General features: G+C 38.4%; 2 protein-coding genes across 4 annotated transcripts in view; one reads left to right on the top strand and one right to left on the bottom strand.

The window, feature by feature from the left end:
* Nucleotides 1-2,020, top strand: part of cttnbp2 (cortactin binding protein 2) — an 85,469-nt gene extending 83,449 nt beyond the window's left edge. For 2 of the 3 annotated variants that reach the window (XM_015042304.1, XM_015042305.1), the window contains one exon: nucleotides 1,483-2,020. In XM_015042304.1, coding sequence (XP_014897790.1) covers nucleotides 1,483-1,815 — 333 coding nt within the window. In that variant the 3' untranslated portion in view covers nucleotides 1,816-2,020. The remainder of the gene's footprint in view (nucleotides 1-1,482) is intronic. The other variant, XM_015042306.1, reaches the window with a different exon arrangement.
* Nucleotides 2,021-5,357: 3,337 nt separating this feature from the next.
* The window catches only part of cftr (CF transmembrane conductance regulator), a 46,177-nt gene continuing 34,647 nt past the window's right edge, over nucleotides 5,358-16,887 (bottom strand). Inside the window, exons 21-27 of the mRNA XM_015042307.1 lie at nucleotides 15,695-15,795; nucleotides 14,032-14,262; nucleotides 11,547-11,702; nucleotides 11,105-11,194; nucleotides 10,740-10,912; nucleotides 8,465-8,570; nucleotides 5,358-6,776 (exon numbers count right to left, since the gene is read on the bottom strand). Coding sequence (XP_014897793.1) covers nucleotides 6,561-6,776; nucleotides 8,465-8,570; nucleotides 10,740-10,912; nucleotides 11,105-11,194; nucleotides 11,547-11,702; nucleotides 14,032-14,262; nucleotides 15,695-15,795 — 1,073 coding nt within the window. The 3' untranslated portion in view covers nucleotides 5,358-6,560. The remainder of the gene's footprint in view (nucleotides 6,777-8,464; nucleotides 8,571-10,739; nucleotides 10,913-11,104; nucleotides 11,195-11,546; nucleotides 11,703-14,031; nucleotides 14,263-15,694; nucleotides 15,796-16,887) is intronic.

Below are 16,887 nucleotides of genomic sequence, written 5' to 3' on the forward strand. Positions count from 1 at the left end.
TTTGGCTGATATCCCAACTCAAACTATTGGATAATTACTAAGCAGAAAAAAGAAAAATCTGAAGAGTGCTGTGCAGAAATGATCTGTGCAGTTGGTATTCAGATCATTTGAATCTTTTTGCTGCGTTTTCAGATGTAAGCCATTTAGTGTCTCTACATGCTGCCAGCATCTAGACACACAAATTGTAGCAAATGTCATAAAGGCCAGAGTTATCTAATGGTTGTCATCAGATTGTCCAACCTGAGCCGCAGTTCTCTGCAGTTCCTCCAGAGTCACCGTGGAGCTTTTGACTTTTTTCTGAAACTCTTTCCTGGCTTGTCAGTTGTGCTTTTCCATTTTATAGAAAATATGTTCAAAGCTTAGAAAATTTTTTTAGAATTTAAAACTCCTTTAAATCTACAGTATATAAGTTTAATAAACAATATGTTTGTTCAAACTGTCATCATGTCCTGACAGATAACCAAACCTCTCTGGCTCCCCTCTGTGGTTCTACTGCCGTCTGCAGTAATGAAATGCGCCGCTTAACAGAAACATCCAATCAGAGCCAGGAGGAGGGTATTAACGCTGCCAATCAACTTTGTGTAAATGATCCAGCTATGCTAATGGCAGGGTAGAAGGCAGTTTCGTCTATATTCGTAAAGAAGCTTAAGAATCATGAATAATTTATACCACTTTGTGTTGGGCTGTCACTTTAAATCTCTGTAAAATATATTATGTTTATGGTTGTGACTTGATCAAATGTAAAGTTCAGAGAATTTGAATTCTCCAGCGAGGCACCAGCTGTGCCTCCATTACAAATGTTCACAAATCTTAGTCTGTATTCTGCTGATGGCGAAAAAACACAATTTCACAACTGCAGTGTCTCCATTAAATAAGAAATTAAATTAAAATTACACCTGAAAAAGTAAATAAAAAATCATGGCAGTGATGGACATGATATATATTCATAATTCAGTCATTGTGCTAGCACTCATCATGTATCAGCCAATCAGTTGCTCAGGTGTTGAGCAACAAGCCCCGCCTACTTGGAAGTGGCTACAGGGAAATTGTAGTCAGTGATTTTACAGAAGAGTTATGGATTCAACATGTTGGAATGAAACAACTTTTTATGACGTGATGCTGTGAGAAAAAAACAAAACAGTCCATCATCCTCCAATAACTTCTGCATTTCGCCAGTAGTAACATGCAGCTCAAAAATCAACTTATCCTCACAAAAACCTTTTATTAAAACATTGAAATTGCCATTTTTCCATTAAGTGAATTTATTAACCTAATTTCAATTTGTGCAACTTTACGGTTAATGGAAACGCAGCTGCTGCATGTCATAATGTTGAACTAAAGCCTTCACACATGAGTAAACCATCAGAATGAAATCCCTTCTGAGTAGAGTCAACTATTAGACCCCCTGTATAGTTTTGCTGTTGCTTTGACTAAACCCCAGGTTCCGTTTCCTGTGTGACAATATTGATCCGTCTGTCCCAGCAGGCCATCTGTCCCGGCGGGCCTGGCCGCAGCGCCATCCAGCCTGCCTATCAGAGCAGCAGCAGCAGCCGCCGCTCCAGCCCCCGCATCAAGTCGCAGCTTCCCATCCCGAACAGCAGGGGGCAGCAGACGCGGGCGTCCAGCGCCTGCAGCAGCAGTAATAACAACCAGACCCAGACTCCCCCCAACCTCAGGAGAGCTCCAGCTAGCAGCAGCAGAACCAAGCAGAACCCCCCCAACAACAACTTCTACCGCAACAGCATGAACGAGCGCAGCCGCTCACAAGACGATATCTGGATCCTCCACAGAGACCTGCACCATAGCAACCAGTAGGCCCACCCCACCACCACCTTCAACCATTCTCAATGTAAAGACTAGGTACCTGACGACCTTGGATTTGTACTTCTCTGTACTTGCTACACTGTACTGCAGTTGTGTACTTGGGGACCATAGTGGATTCTACTACAGTATTTGAACGACGCGCTCACCTAGGAGTGAAAACACTGTAACATTAAAAAAAAAAAAAAGAAAAGACAAAGTAAAGCAGCAGGTTGTTTTTGTTCTGTTGCCTTAATTCAAGTGTTTGAGCCCATTGCATCATGGGACGGCGTTCAGATCCAGTGTTGAACCTTCTGGAACAGCTCAGCCCTCCGGTGTACTTACAGTGAAATCGTTTTCTTCTCCTGTAGGAATAAGGTCACAGCAGAAATAAAACACATGCACACACACATGCACACTATCAGGCTTTTTGTTCTTTCTTGTTTTTTGCTATTAAGTACTTTGAGATATTCAAGTGTTTTATCTCCAGATAGTTGCAAGGTTGGTTTAAATACTGTTGAAATTAATCAGGGTTTTACCAAATATATTTGTAAATAAGAGTATGCTCTATAGGTTGGTGTACGTGGTATTACTCTTGTACAGTGATGAAACCTTAAAGAAAAACTGCTGAGGAAACTTTAAAAAATAAGAACACTAAACCTTGTACATAAGTGTTTGTAGAATAAGTTTGGTTTTAAACCCTCCACTTGTTTCAAAGTGAATGGGATGTGGCAATAAGTAATAGAAGTGTATAAACACAGGATGTCCTCTGTCAGTTGTAAGCCATAATAAATATTTTAAATGCCCAACGTTTCCACCGGATTCATGTTCATTCATTTCCAGCCTGTTTATAAATACATTAATAATAATAATAAGTGTTTAAGTCTGGAGAGTTTTGGTTTGTCCAATCATCTTCAATCAAGACATAAGTTTATAACCCAATAAATAAATGTAAAAAGAAAATGTTTTAATGTTAGACCTCAATAAATATCCAATTTTAACTACATAATCATGGCTAATACACATTTATTTAACAAGGTAGGTAATGATCCTACTGCAGTAAAAGAGAAACATACATTTTATCTTCAGGGGCGCCAATGTTTTCTTTCACTTGTGGTCAAAAAGTTCAATTAAATTATTTTCTATATTGTGATTGCAGATTAAAGAATTATTTGATGCACAAAAATCCAAATAAAAGTTATCAAATATTTGCCATTTACCGTCAATAGGATTTGAACAGTTCAGATTCTTGGCGTGTGCAGGTCTCCATAGAATCAGATTTAAATTGTCTGAATTTTTTTCTAAATCATACAGGATCAAACACACACAGACATTCACTTTATGTAATTAGTGTTGCTGAAGGTTTTCAGAGATTATCATTTAACATGACTTCCTGATTATGATTTAACGAGATGTTGGGCGACGAACACAGACAAATGGGAAAGAACAAAGAACTCTGGGAAGTTTGAAGGGAGAATTTCTGTTTTACAATTTGACAAAACAAAAAAAAGTTCAAAGGAAAACCCAAACTAATCCTGAGATTAGCGGAAATTAGTTATTATATTCCAAAATCTGGTCATGAATTGGAGACCAGAGCTTCTGTCCTGAGTCAAGACACTACTACACCAAGAAAAGACAAGTTTTATAGTCCGAAGAGACAAAGATTGAGATGTGTGTCTGGATATTTAACGCCTTTAAATATCCAGAAAATACACTTAGTACAATTTGCATTTGCATATAATTAACTCAAAATGTGCAGGATTCCTGCGTAAACACTCTATATGGCTACAATATTGTGAGCTGACACACTAAACCTTGACAGCTGCTGTTAGTCAGACTGACTCCGCTGGTGTTTAATAGTTTGTCTTGTGGAACCAAACAGCTTTTAGCAACAGGAGACAACAACAAGCAAGATCCAAAAACGTCAGCAATAAAGTTGATGTCGGGACAAAAGGAAGACGCTGCCACACAGTCAAATTCTCCAAATATAGGTTTACTCCAAATACAGATGATTGAACAAAAACACTTGCAGTTCTCTGGACATTTGTGTCCCTTTCCTATGAGTAATAAAAAGTTGTTGTTGTTTTTTTTACTTAATATATATATATATATATATATATATATATATATATATATATATATATATATATATATATATATATATATATATATATATATATATTATTCAGTTTCAAAAGCACTTTCCTCAACAAAAAGAAGAAACGATCATGTTTGAAGAATCAAAATGACTTTCCAACTTTCAAAAGAAATGATTGTTTTCTAATGGAAAAATCTACACAACAATCAGGACACATTAGTTAATGACAAGAGTTCAAACTTTAATGTTGGTTTATTTCAACGATTTGATTAGAAAATGATCTGTGAGAGCTGATGAGAGTACCTCAGGGTACCTGTAAAGTGCATACAAATAGAAAAATAGGGGTGTTTGAGTCATCTCTCAATACTTGCATCAGTCAACAACGTCATGCTTTGCAGGTGTGTGTGTGTGTGTGTGTGTGTGCGCGTGCGTATGTGTGTGCGTGTGCATGTGTGTGCTGACACCAGCGAGGCTACTTTTCGGGTCAGGAAGACTAATTGAAAGTTCTGACGTACACCATCAGAAAGCAGTTCCATGAGCTGAGTTCAAAGGTTAAACTCTGACGCATTTCTGAGGTTTATTAACCATTTAGCAGAACCGAGTCCAAATCAGAAGCAAGTACCTGTGGCTTGCTCCACAAGCAGAAAAGCTCTGTGTTTGGATGACAAGCAGGAGGAAAGTTCAACACCAGCAAGCAGCTGAATATCAAGGCATTGGTAGGTGCAGTTCCTCTAATGGCCATTAGTTGCTGGCTCTCCTTTTCAGGGGGTGTTCAAACTTTTTGATACATGGGCCAACATCTAAGTCAGAAGTACTTGAGAGTTGTTTCTGAGCAGAAGAATATTTCGGCGACTCGTTTCAAAATGCTTGTTGTATTTAAAAAGTTTTAGTAAAGTCAGTTAAAAGCAGATTTGGGTGCAGCCTTTGAGTAAAAGTCACTAGATAGTGACTTATTTAGAGACAAATAACCAACAGATTTTACTGAGTCTGTTTGGCCCCGTGCCGCAGTTTGGAAACCCTGGCTCTATATTGCATAAACCAATGACTTCACGCTTCTGCAGCCTGAACTACATCAATTTGTATGTAGTTTACATTTCATATGGCTTATTGTAAAAGACAAAATGTACCCAAGATTAAATGATGATTGAAAACTTGGACAGACCATAAATCAACCAGATAAATGTGATTTTATAACTAGGTGTGTCTGGAACTAAATCCTGAGCAGTATTTCCGTTTCTGTGGTCATAATTTTATGGTGGACACTGAACTTGAAAGGCTGCCTGTGGGAACAACAACGAAAGAGTGCCATAAAAACAGCTGGAAGAACGGAGGCGGAGTCAGTGCCTGCGGGTGGGCGGGGCCTTCCTACCAGGCAACCAAAACTAAAAAAGCTAAAAGACTGAACTGCGTTTGTTTTTAGTGGAATGGTTGGAGAAGTTATAATCTAGTTGTGTGTTCCTTCAATTACTTGAAGGAACAGCAAAGAATTCCAGAGTATGAAGCATTTCCACATGGACTTCATCCGCTCCGTCACACGGAGGATGTTTTCCCTCCCTGCTGCTCCTCCACTCACTGCTTCACACAAATCCTCGTTCACGTTTCACAGTCAGCTTTTCTCAACCTTCCTTGCAGGTGTTTCGTACCAAGCTGGGTGTGACGTCATCACATTTACTCTGCATATAACCTAAAAGATCACATTGAGCCTGGATATGCAAACATATGCAGACAAACGATTCAAACAGCTGCTGTATTACTGTGTATTGTCAGTAGAGTAACGCCATACAGTCAGTGATTTATGTTTTATACTTTGATTTAAAAAAAACAAACTAAAAAAACTATTTAAAAAAAATCATCAAAACCAAGAAAAGTTGATGAACGTTAGCAATTAGGAATGCACCGATTGTAGTTTTCTTTAAAAAGCCTGACCTGCTGATTCCAATGTTGGCTGGTACCATTTTTTTTTTTTTTGCCTGAATTGTCGGTAAATATAGCAGGAAAGTCACAGAGTTGGTAACAGTGACTATTGATAACCGTAAACATGCTGACGTGACCTGGTGGGCCGGTCAGTCAGTCAGACCTCTCTCACTGTAGAGCAGAAAAGGCCAGTGGTTGAAAAAAAAAATCTTCCTTTGCCAAGGTAGATAAGATCAGCTTCACATATCAGTATCGGCCGATCACCGATCTCCCAAAATGAAGGAAATCAGGACCCATTTATTGGTGCATCCCACTAGAGATATTTAGCAGTGCAATTTAAATTTAAAAGGGTAATTTATAAGTATTAGGAAATTCTGACATCAATCTGAATGTCATAATAATTCAGACATTTGAGATTGGCTGTTGTGTCTTACAGTGATCGAATTGTGCTTCTTTCAGTAAAACTGTTTCAGCTACATGCATTGTGCTAGCGTCATCTATAAAAAACCTAAAATAATAATTAAAAAAACATGTTTATAATCATTAAAAAATATCCTATTTAAATATGCGGCTTTATTTAAAAAAATGTAAAAATCAATATTTTTGTTTTGTTCAGTTAAAACTGATTCTATGGCTGAATCCTTCTGTTTGTGATTCTGTTTGAAGCCAGTCAGGTCGTTCTGACTGGGTTCTGTCTGCAGGCCGGATCAGACTCTGGGTCGTGTTCGTGCGGCGCGCGGCTGGCTGCTTAGAGCCGTGTGTCCTGGATTTCGTCCTCGGCTTCCTCTGGTAGCGACGAGATCTTGGTGGTCTGAGGTGGCGGTCTCTTGATGGAGTTGAGGCGATGGGGGGTGGGGAAGAGGCGGAGCCTGTCGGCGGGGCTGATGGCCTGCTTTAGGTGACTCATTTCATTCATAAGTTTCTGAATGGTGTCGTACCTTTTCACAGAGCTCTTCTCAATCATCTGTGGATGAGGGGAGAAGCAGTTACAACTACGGCTGCAGCCAACCATGACCGTTTATTCTGACGATTAATCGACTTTCATTTAAGCCATTTTGGTAACACTTTATTTGAAGGGGTGTGCATAAGTCTGACATGACACTGTCAAACGTGACATAACATCTGTTATGACGATGAACATTCATGAACATTTTCGGCTGTTGTCATGACGTGTCATTTGGTTAAAAAAAATGAAATTTTTCATGCAAAGTTGACACATTTAATGGAATAAAATGTCATTATTTACTAAATATCACTTGAATATCGCTTCATGAATGTTTATGCCATAAACATTCATGAAGCGATATTCAAGTGGATGTTTATGACAACAGTCAAACATTCATGAAGATTCCTTCATCATCATAACAGGTATTATGTCACGTTTGACAGTGTCATGTCAGACTTATGCACACCCCCTCAAACAAAGTGTTATCTTTTTTTTTGGGGGGGGGGGCTACCTTGGATGCAAAATGTACATATTTTTTGTACAGTGTTGGCTCATTTACTGCTCTGAGTGTGTTGATCTTTCACAGATTGTCCTTTTGAGACCATATACTCCAGCTAACACTCCATAAATTACTAAATTATGTTGACAATTATTTCAATAATCAGACATATCCGATTAGTCATTGCAGCCACAGAGTTACAGGTTCGGCTAGAACAGGGTTCAGCAACCATTACAAAACAAAGAATCCTTTTTGTTCTCAGTACAATAAAAAAAATAATAACAATTTAGAGCCACAAATGTTGTGACCTTTTGCAAAAAAATATAAATATCAACTATTAGAGGCTTGATAAATATACCACTTTATCATGTATGAATTTTGTTGTCATTTTTGAAGAATTGCTGTTTTTTTTCTTCAATTTTTAGGTTTTGAAATAAAGGAAAACAATTAACCTTGTAAAAAAAATAATAGGACAGATACATTTAGCATTTCCAACCTAAAAATTAGTAAATAATAGATTTCAAATACTTCTTCGGCTCTGAAACATCAGTGTAATGTCAATGTGACAAAAGAGGAGTTAATACAAAAAAACCTGCATTATATATATAACGCAGTTGAGACCAGATATTTACATACACCAAATTAGAAGACACAAACTAAATTTTTCTGTCTGTCTGAAGTTAAATTGTTTTAGCTTAGTTAGAACTACCACACAGTTTAAAAGACAGTAATCTCTGATACCTACCAAATCTATGCAAAAAGTGAATTTGACAAAAGTTACAAAAAAATAAAAATTCCAAAAAATTCTCTTGCCATGCTTTCTGGCATTTAGCAAAAAGAAATATTTTGGTAATTCTAACGAAGCTAAAAGAGGAAAAGTTTGGTCTGATTCAACTTCAAACAGTGAGAGAAAAAAAATCTGCAGAATATAGAGAGAGAGAGAGAGAGGTAGAGAGAGAGAGAGAGCAGTTGTAGCAGGTTGTAGCCCTCTGAGCTAGAAGGAATCATTAAAAATGATTTTGGTTTCATTGCTGTGCTCTTATGTAACAAGGCCTCCTTGTCACATGTTCCATCACACCACCACCTTGTTCAGCCACCAAGCCCCCATCACTGACATGGCAACAAACGCATGCCTAAACTCACAACATTAATGAAGAGACTTTAACTTTGTGAGACTGAGGCTGATGTAGTGCTGCTAGAAACTCACCAGGAACGACTGGCACTCCAGCAGCGGCTCCACTTTGTGTTCGGACAGGATGACGGTGTAGTTGGAAAACGACTGCTTCAACGTTTTTCTCAGGACCTGCAGTGTTCTGCTCACACACAAAAACACACACACACACACATCATCATCATCATCATCATCATCATCATCATCATCATCATCATCATCATCAGCAGCATCAAAGTTTAACCTGTAGACAAGCCAGCACAGAGCTGGATCGCTCATTTCAAGCTTCATTTCCCTCCATGATCATGTTCTGCGTCCATGCTTACACCAACCACACACACAGGGGCGCAACATTACTGTAAGCACGGCAGATTGTCACCATATGCAGTGACAGGACGTGCATGGTCTGCTCTGCACTGTGACCTCATCCTGCAGGACGCCACAAGCACAAAGAAATATACAAACTTTTAATCGCTTTCAGGAGGCGGCCGCTTCCTGGAGGCGATCAAACGTCTGAGCGCACAGCGGGACACTGAACATCAGCGGCAATGATGGAGGAGCAGAAACTGGGAAACCCTGTCCCTGTCTGACTAACTTTTACCCAAGAAAAGCAAGGTCACGACAGGAAGACTCAAAGTTAGCTACCATTCAACAGCTTCCATTAAACATAAGACAAATTGAAATTCTGAGAACAAATTTGCCTAATGGAAACACAACAGTTTTCAAAAAAACGTTAAGTTTTTGTGCTAGACTGAGGTGGTTTTTTTCCAACCGTTTCAAAACACTTTTTCCTCATCACACAACTCACATGATCAACAGCTGGATGTTACTACTGGTAAAAATGATGAAGAAGACGACAGGAAGTTGTAGGAGGAGGATGGTTTGTTTTTGTTTTTTAATGACTTATTGCATGAACAAAATTATCCACATGTGTTTTTAATTGTGTCTTGTTTAATGGAAACACAGCAATTTCAAAATTTTGGGGGGCGAGGGGGTTGCTATTAGTGGATTATTGACTAAGTTTTGTGCACATTTGTAATAGAAATGCAGCTACAGAGACATCAGCTCTGCTAATACAGAAACCTAGTGGAAGGCAGGTGTTTTGAACTTGCTAATTACGGCTGGTAAGGAGAAATAGGAATTGAGAGTCGAAGCGTTAGAAAAAAAAAAAGGAAAATTGACTGCAAAATATTTGATTTCTTCTTAAATGTAAGTTTGTCAAACATTTTGCTTCAAAGGCTTGGGAAAATAATAAAAGCCAAAAAGATGGATAAAAAAGTGGCTGTTATTAACCATTGCCTCAGCAGTTTGTCTGGCCATATTTTGAAGTTTGTCCTGACTAATCATACATTTAATGTGACCAGAGGAAAGTACCCAACAATTGTACTCAAGTAACAGTAGCACTACTTCCACATATTTTTACTCAAGTAAAGTAAAAAGTAGCTGTCCAAAAAATTACTCAACAGTAAAAAAGTATTTGGTAAAAAGGTGACTCTATCAATTATCAATCATTTAATATTTACAGATGGACCAAAATATAAACTTAAGTGGAAATTTTGACATTTTAAGGACAAAAATTACAACAAAAAATAACAAAATCAGGCAAAAGATTTTTTTCCCCAAATCAGTTTCTTTCAATATAAAACTTCTGAAATGTAACCAAAATTGCAGGGGTGTGTGTATGGTGAATTTTTGGTTAAAACATATTTGTTTTCATTCAGTGGGTAGAAAATCCTGAAATTTTACTCAAGTAAGAATAGAAATACTTAATATTAAAATTACTCAAGTAAAAGTAAGAAGTACAGCATAGTAAAATTACTCAAAAAATTTCTTTTTTTTTTTTTTTTTTTTTCAAAAAAGTTACTCAAGTAAGTTACTAGCCAACTCTGAATGTGACTGACCCAGATGAGGCCAAACATGCCAACAACACACTCCTAAATGCCAGCATCAGGGTTAGCCTCCGTGATGTTAGCCTAGCTTCCATTATTTCAGATGAATCAAATATTTGTTAGAACTGAAACAATTAACTTTGAACTGCAGCAGGACTGGAAATGTTTAGATCATCCACACTGAGTCCAGTTTGTACTGCAGCATGTGGGACATAAACAGAATATTCCAACAAATAAAAGACCTCAACCAGTCTTTACGTCAGTAGGAAAACTGTTCATAACAGAAGATTTAAAAACACACTGAATTTTGACTAATTTTTTTTTTTAATGAACAACTTAGTGTAAAACTGATGAATCATAATCGTTATAACAATATGATAAAAGCAGAACACAGAGTGTTGGTGCCTGGTGCTCATACTGACATGGGGTCCAGGTAGGAGGACGGCTCGTCCAGCAGCAGGATGCGGGCCTTGCTGAGGATGGAGCGGGCCAGACACATCAGCTGTTTGTGACCGTTGCTCAGAACGCTGCCGCCATCCTTCAGCTCAAAGTCCAGCTTATCGGGGAACTGCTCGATGACCGACTTCAACCCAACCTGCAGGAATCACACACAGCTTACCTTACTGCACAGGGCGGAGGAGGCTGCTGATGGAACATGGCTGACTTCTACAATACAAACACTTCATATCCCTTTTGTGTTCTTTTATTGCTACAATGACATTTTGTAGCGATAACTAAATATATATAATAATATTGCCTTCCTATAGTTGACTAGAAACAGCCTCACCTCCTCAGCCACCCGCCACAGCTCATCATCACTGTAACGGCCGTACGGGTCCAGGTTCATCCGGAAGGTTCCAGTCAGAATGAAGACTTTCTTTTAGATCAAAGTAAGAGAAATAAATAATTGCAAATAAATTTAATTTCAACATGACGTCACCCCACACACACCTCTAGACCACCACCATTTAGTCCGCCTTTTATTAAAGACATTAAAGCCTGAATCTCAAATGTTTCATCCATCCATTTAAAACTACATAAGTGTATAACACATGCATAAAAACTGCATTGGAAACCTGCCAAAATAAAACACGACAAATGAAGCAAAGTAAAATTTAAGAAAAACTTTTTTTTTTCCATTTTTAATATAATTTTTGTCTATATTAAACATTAATTTTCCTCAGTCACCAGCAGCCTAACCTTATGTGTCTGAATTTGAACATGTGTACCTGCGGCACCACTCCAAAGGCCTTCCTCCATGTTTGCAAGGACATGGAGCTGGAAGAAACTCCGTCGATGTACATTTCCCCTTCGGTGTAGGCGAGGCGCAGCAGAGCGGACAGCAGGGTACTCTTCCCAGACCCGGTCCGACCCAGCAGACCCACCTGCACACAGAACAGAGGAAATTAGTATTTGTTTCACCACATTAAAACATTCTGTTTAGAAAGTGTGTTTTTACACATTGGGCTAAAAGGTTCTAACTTGCGACATATTACACTCTAGCGTATACAAACTTTGTTTTCCTCCACATCCTTTCAAAGGTCATTAGGAGGCATCAGGGTTAAACTGGAGGGCTAATGCTCACCAGGTTTGATTCTGAGAAGCTCTTGATTATTATAATTATTCCCAGAAGAACATAATTTATGAACCAATGGGGCCAAAGTACAGAGCCTCTATTTTGTCTTTGACTGCTAATAAATCATTTAGATTCAAAGATAAGAAGTGAAATGAACCTTTCAACTTCTCTCTAGACACTACCAGTTCACCTCTTTCAATTCTTTTAATATTTTTTATCTTTTATTTCTACATAAGTCAACATCTTGCTTGGCAGGATGTGGTAACAGAGGTGGAAAGGAAAAAAAATATTTTTTTTTATTTTGAAATTAGAATTGAGAATCAATAACTTGGACTGATCTAACAGAGTCAATATAATTATTATTCTAACCAGCAGGGGAAAGTGTTTAAAATACATGCTGAGGAAAAATAGTCTGAATGGATGTCTTCTGTCCTCAGAGGTTCTAAAGTTAAAGTTAGGACCACTTTAACACTGATAAATGCTTAGAGTCCAGTACTGTGTGAACTAGATCCTCTTTAAAGACAAATGCAACCAAGCTGAACTTTTCTCCTCGTAACAATCAACTAATCCATCAGAAACAGTCGGATTGGTCAGGATTCCTGCTGAACTGGCTCAGTTGTTCTGTACCTCAGATGCTTTGTAGAGTCAAAGGAGAATAAAATGATAAAGTTTTAGTACAAAGTAAAGCTGCAGTCTTAAATGTATGGAAGCCCATTTCTGCCATGAAAGAAAACATAAAAGCCCAACAGGAAGTTGTAATTGTCAGTTTTACATAGAATTTATTCAATGGTGCATTTACTCTCCTTAAATCCTTCTTATGCAAATTAAGATTTTTTTTTATTGTAAAAGCATCTCTATAGTCCTTCTCCACCTACTCAGACGCCATCTTTGCAGACAGCGCAATAGATCCAAAAGGCCAAATGGATGCATTTGGAAGAAAAAGTAATTTTGTTCTCGTAATGATGGCTTTAAAACTCATAGTTACAGCTTTTGGTTAAGGTTTTGCTTTTCCATTCATGGCAGACATGTGCTTCCATACTACTGTCCTTTGTTTCTTGCCGACGTTCTGATCTGTGTCACCACCGCCTCAATGTGTTTACTGCAGGGTCACCATGTTTGTGGAGATTAAGTCAAATTCAGTTAAGATTTGCTATGAGGCAACATAGAGTTAAACAAAAATGTTAATGTGAGAATTCCACCAAAGTCTAGTTTAGTGGCAAAGTTTTGGTGAAGACTACAATCCAAAATAATCCACTCCATGCTAATATAGATGCTAATTGCCAGGGTCAAAATTGAAACCACAAGTAAAACACGTGACTTCCTGTCATCAATGGGTTCAGCTTGAGCGTTTTCAGATGTTTACCAGGCCGGACCAGACTGTGGTCCGGCCGACACACAGGAGGTTCAGAGGTGCTCAGGACTGGAAGACCAGCTTCATGTTCCACAGCAGCAAATCCAAGTTTGAGGACGGGTTACATCTGCACCCTTTAATTTATTTACTTATTTCACCAGTTCTAAAGCCGTTACTTCAGAGTAAATCCGACATGTGTAAAACATCAAAAAGAAGACTTTGAACCAAAATGTCTGACTTCATGTTAGGTTAAGAACATGCTTAGAAACGTTTTTTTTTTTTTTTTTTTCCCCAATTCTGAGTTTATGTGTACCAACTTTCAAAGCTCTATAGGATGAAGTGATGCTCATTTTGGGGAAAGTTCAGGACTCCAAAGCAGGAACTAGAAAACTAATATCACTTAGTAACTTCCAGTGTTTCGGATGCAATACATCCGAAACACTGAGTTTCTTTAAATCTAGACTAAATCCCACCTGGTCAGAGCTGCTCCTGATCAAGTATGTATAATGGACCAACATATTTAATATGTAACAATGATTTTGGTAATGACACTCATCAAAATGTAATATTTACATTACATTTGGTGACTGTATGATGTCTTTTATCACTTTGTAGTTTTGTGTTTTTATGATGTAAAGCACTTTGAACCGCCTTATTGCTGAAATGCGTTACATAAAGAGACCTTATTGATTGATTGATTGATTGATTGATTGATTGATTGATTGACTAATTAAAATCCAAAGGTGTCCCTGGACATCTGGACGTCCAGTCACCACTCAGGACTTACACTCTGACCCCCCTCCACAGCAAAGGAGATATCGTTGAGCACGGCCCGCCCAGCTTCTGTGTATTTGACGGTGAGACCCTGGACATCCAGCTGGCCGCGGTTAGGCCAGTAGCTGTACGCGCTTGGGTTGTTGATGACAAGATCAGAACCTCCTTTTCCTCCAGGCTTTCCTTGGAAGGTCTCTTCTGATGCTAAGTCGATGAATTTGAACACTCGGTCCACTGAACGCATCTGGGAGGAGGAGAGAGAAGGAGAGTTCGAGGACACACACCACCACTAACACCACTGTGTGAGCATGATGAATGATGATTTTAGAGTAAAACATTTTTGCTTGATACTACTTCTACTACTACTCCTATTATTTATAATAATAGTAATAGTAGTAGCAGAAAAAAACATTTTGATATTTGAGTTGTTTTTAAATGATTAAAGTCACCCATGTTAACATGTTAACTTCCAACAAACCAGATATTTTTACTCTATTTTTTACTCACTGCTACGATTACCAAAATATCTCCAGAGAACCTCAGTTCAACAGGACCAAAGAGCTCCACTAAGTCCACCTCTGAAAGGAACATCAAGTTTTTAGAGAGTCCTAATCAAAGTTTTGACTCCAATCAGATTGAGATTACCTTAAACAGCCCATTTATGTACAAAATCCTGCCAAAGAAGAGTTGGTCAAAAATCCTTCACAGTGATGTAAAAAGAGTATCAGTTATCACAAAGGTTTAGTGAAAGTTGTTGGGTAGCAAAACCAATAATTATTATTCCATTTGTTTTTTAAATACAAAATTCTCAAACTGGAATCTTTGTATTCACATGTAAATGGTCTGAACTTACATAGCTTTTCCAGTCATTTTGACCACTCAAAGCCCTTTGCACTAGAGTCACATTCACTCATTTGCACTCACAAACACATTCATACACTGATATGCAGATCAGTAGGCAATTTGTGCCTTGCCCAAGGGCACATCAACATGTGGCAGGAGGAAGCTGGAATCAAACCTACAACCTTCTGATTGCAAGATGACTACTCTACCCACACAGCCACAGTCGCCCCATGTAAATGCACCAACCACTAACAGTCACCACTGAAGCTGCTTTTCTTGGTCAACGGGCTCATTTCTGCTTCAAACACCAATCTGATGGGATGCTGGACAACACTGTCAGTGTGTAGAAGTTGTGTTAAAAGGAGTTAGCCTATCAGTGAAGGTATTTAAGCCTAAAATAACATCTCAGTGCTAAACATGTTGCAGCAGACGTCCCCAATGCTAAAGCTAATGCCCACAGTCCACATTTCTAAAGAAGTTCCTTGAATGACCAGAGCTACCTGAAACTCTGGAAAGCTGAATCGGTAAAAATAGGACGTTGCACCAAATTTCAATAGAGTTCCACCACTAGGTGGAAGATATAGTGTAGATCTATAGTATAGATGGATAAAAAAAATTTAATAAAACTTAAGTATGTTTAGCTAAATCTTCTCACGCGTTTGACCTTGAAGTGTTGAAGGAATAAGTTGATTAACACCGCAATCATGTTTCTGAACACAAACAATGTTCCGGTAGCATCCAGTGTTAAAGGACTAGAGTTGTATGTTCCTCAGACTGGATGGCTTCTTGTTCTGTCCTGATAGATAAAACTGACTGTGATTATGGCTGCTTACCAGGCCGTCCACATTGATACTGGTGATGATAGCCCATTGGAAAGTGCCCAGTATGAGCATGGCCAGGGCCACAATGATGCCAATCTCTCCAGGTCTGTCCTCTGTAAAGTGCATGCAAATTCACACACACACACACACACACACACACACACACAAAATGTCATCAGCACCGTCCAATAAAAGCTCACCTCTCTGATGTCAGAGCTGAACTCATGTATTACAGCACTCCTACTGGCTCCATTGGAAGCTAATGAGCTGTGAAATTAGCCTTAAACCTGCACTTAACATAAACACAAGCAGTGACGCAGCAGCATGTTTTTCATTGTGTTTGCGTTTCCCATTCATTTAATTAAACGTGCTCCCTTTTGCATTCCAGCAGTTTTCATCAGGCAATCTGTTCTGTTTGGCTGATCCTATAATTTTATTTGTTATGCTCAGCCCATTATAGTCACTTGTTAGGACTGGATGTAGATGCACCATATAACAAACCCAATCTCTACACCACTGAAGCAAATGAGGTTTAACATGACATTACAATCCCAAATTTTAACCAAAATAACTGGTATGAGTCAGTCAGAATCCAAGAATATTTTTTTTTGCATTAGACTATTAGTAAGTCATAAAAAACTGCTTCAGTTCAGATATCAAAGAAGAGTGATAACTTTGCATGTCTTCTATGTTAGCTAGTGCAGCTAATCTCTTAGCTAATGTAGCATCTCTGCTATGTTAGCTGAAATATTACTTTTTCTATTTATCAAAGCCAAGTGATAATTCTGATGCTACATCAGCTACTATAGCAGAAATGCTACATTAGCCGATGTAAAATCCAAGCTATAATAGCCAGTATAGCAGGGTTGCTACATTAGCTAATGCATGATTAATATGAAACTTCCAGTGGCAGACAGCTTCTGTTTTTACCTAGTAAGTCAGGTACAAAAAGTGCAAAATGTCAAAGGAGTGAAACACTTAGCCTTACGTCTCAGTCATTGCAAACTAGCCCTAGTATTTATTTTGTAGATTCATGGTGACATGTGACCAATAGTTTGCAACTCTCTCATGTAGTTCAACCAGATGTCATCAATTTGAAACCATCTGACTGCAATCGGGTACTGAGGGTGGTGGACTGAATCAAAGGGTTGATGCAGTCTGTGGACAATAACTGGGTACTGCAGCATGAAATTGAGCACATTTGA

Source organism: Poecilia latipinna, unplaced genomic scaffold, assembly GCF_001443285.1.
Source record: "Poecilia latipinna isolate Pla-1442-1.1 unplaced genomic scaffold, P_latipinna-1.0 Scaffold585, whole genome shotgun sequence".
Lineage (NCBI taxonomy): Eukaryota > Metazoa > Chordata > Actinopteri > Cyprinodontiformes > Poeciliidae > Poecilia > Poecilia latipinna.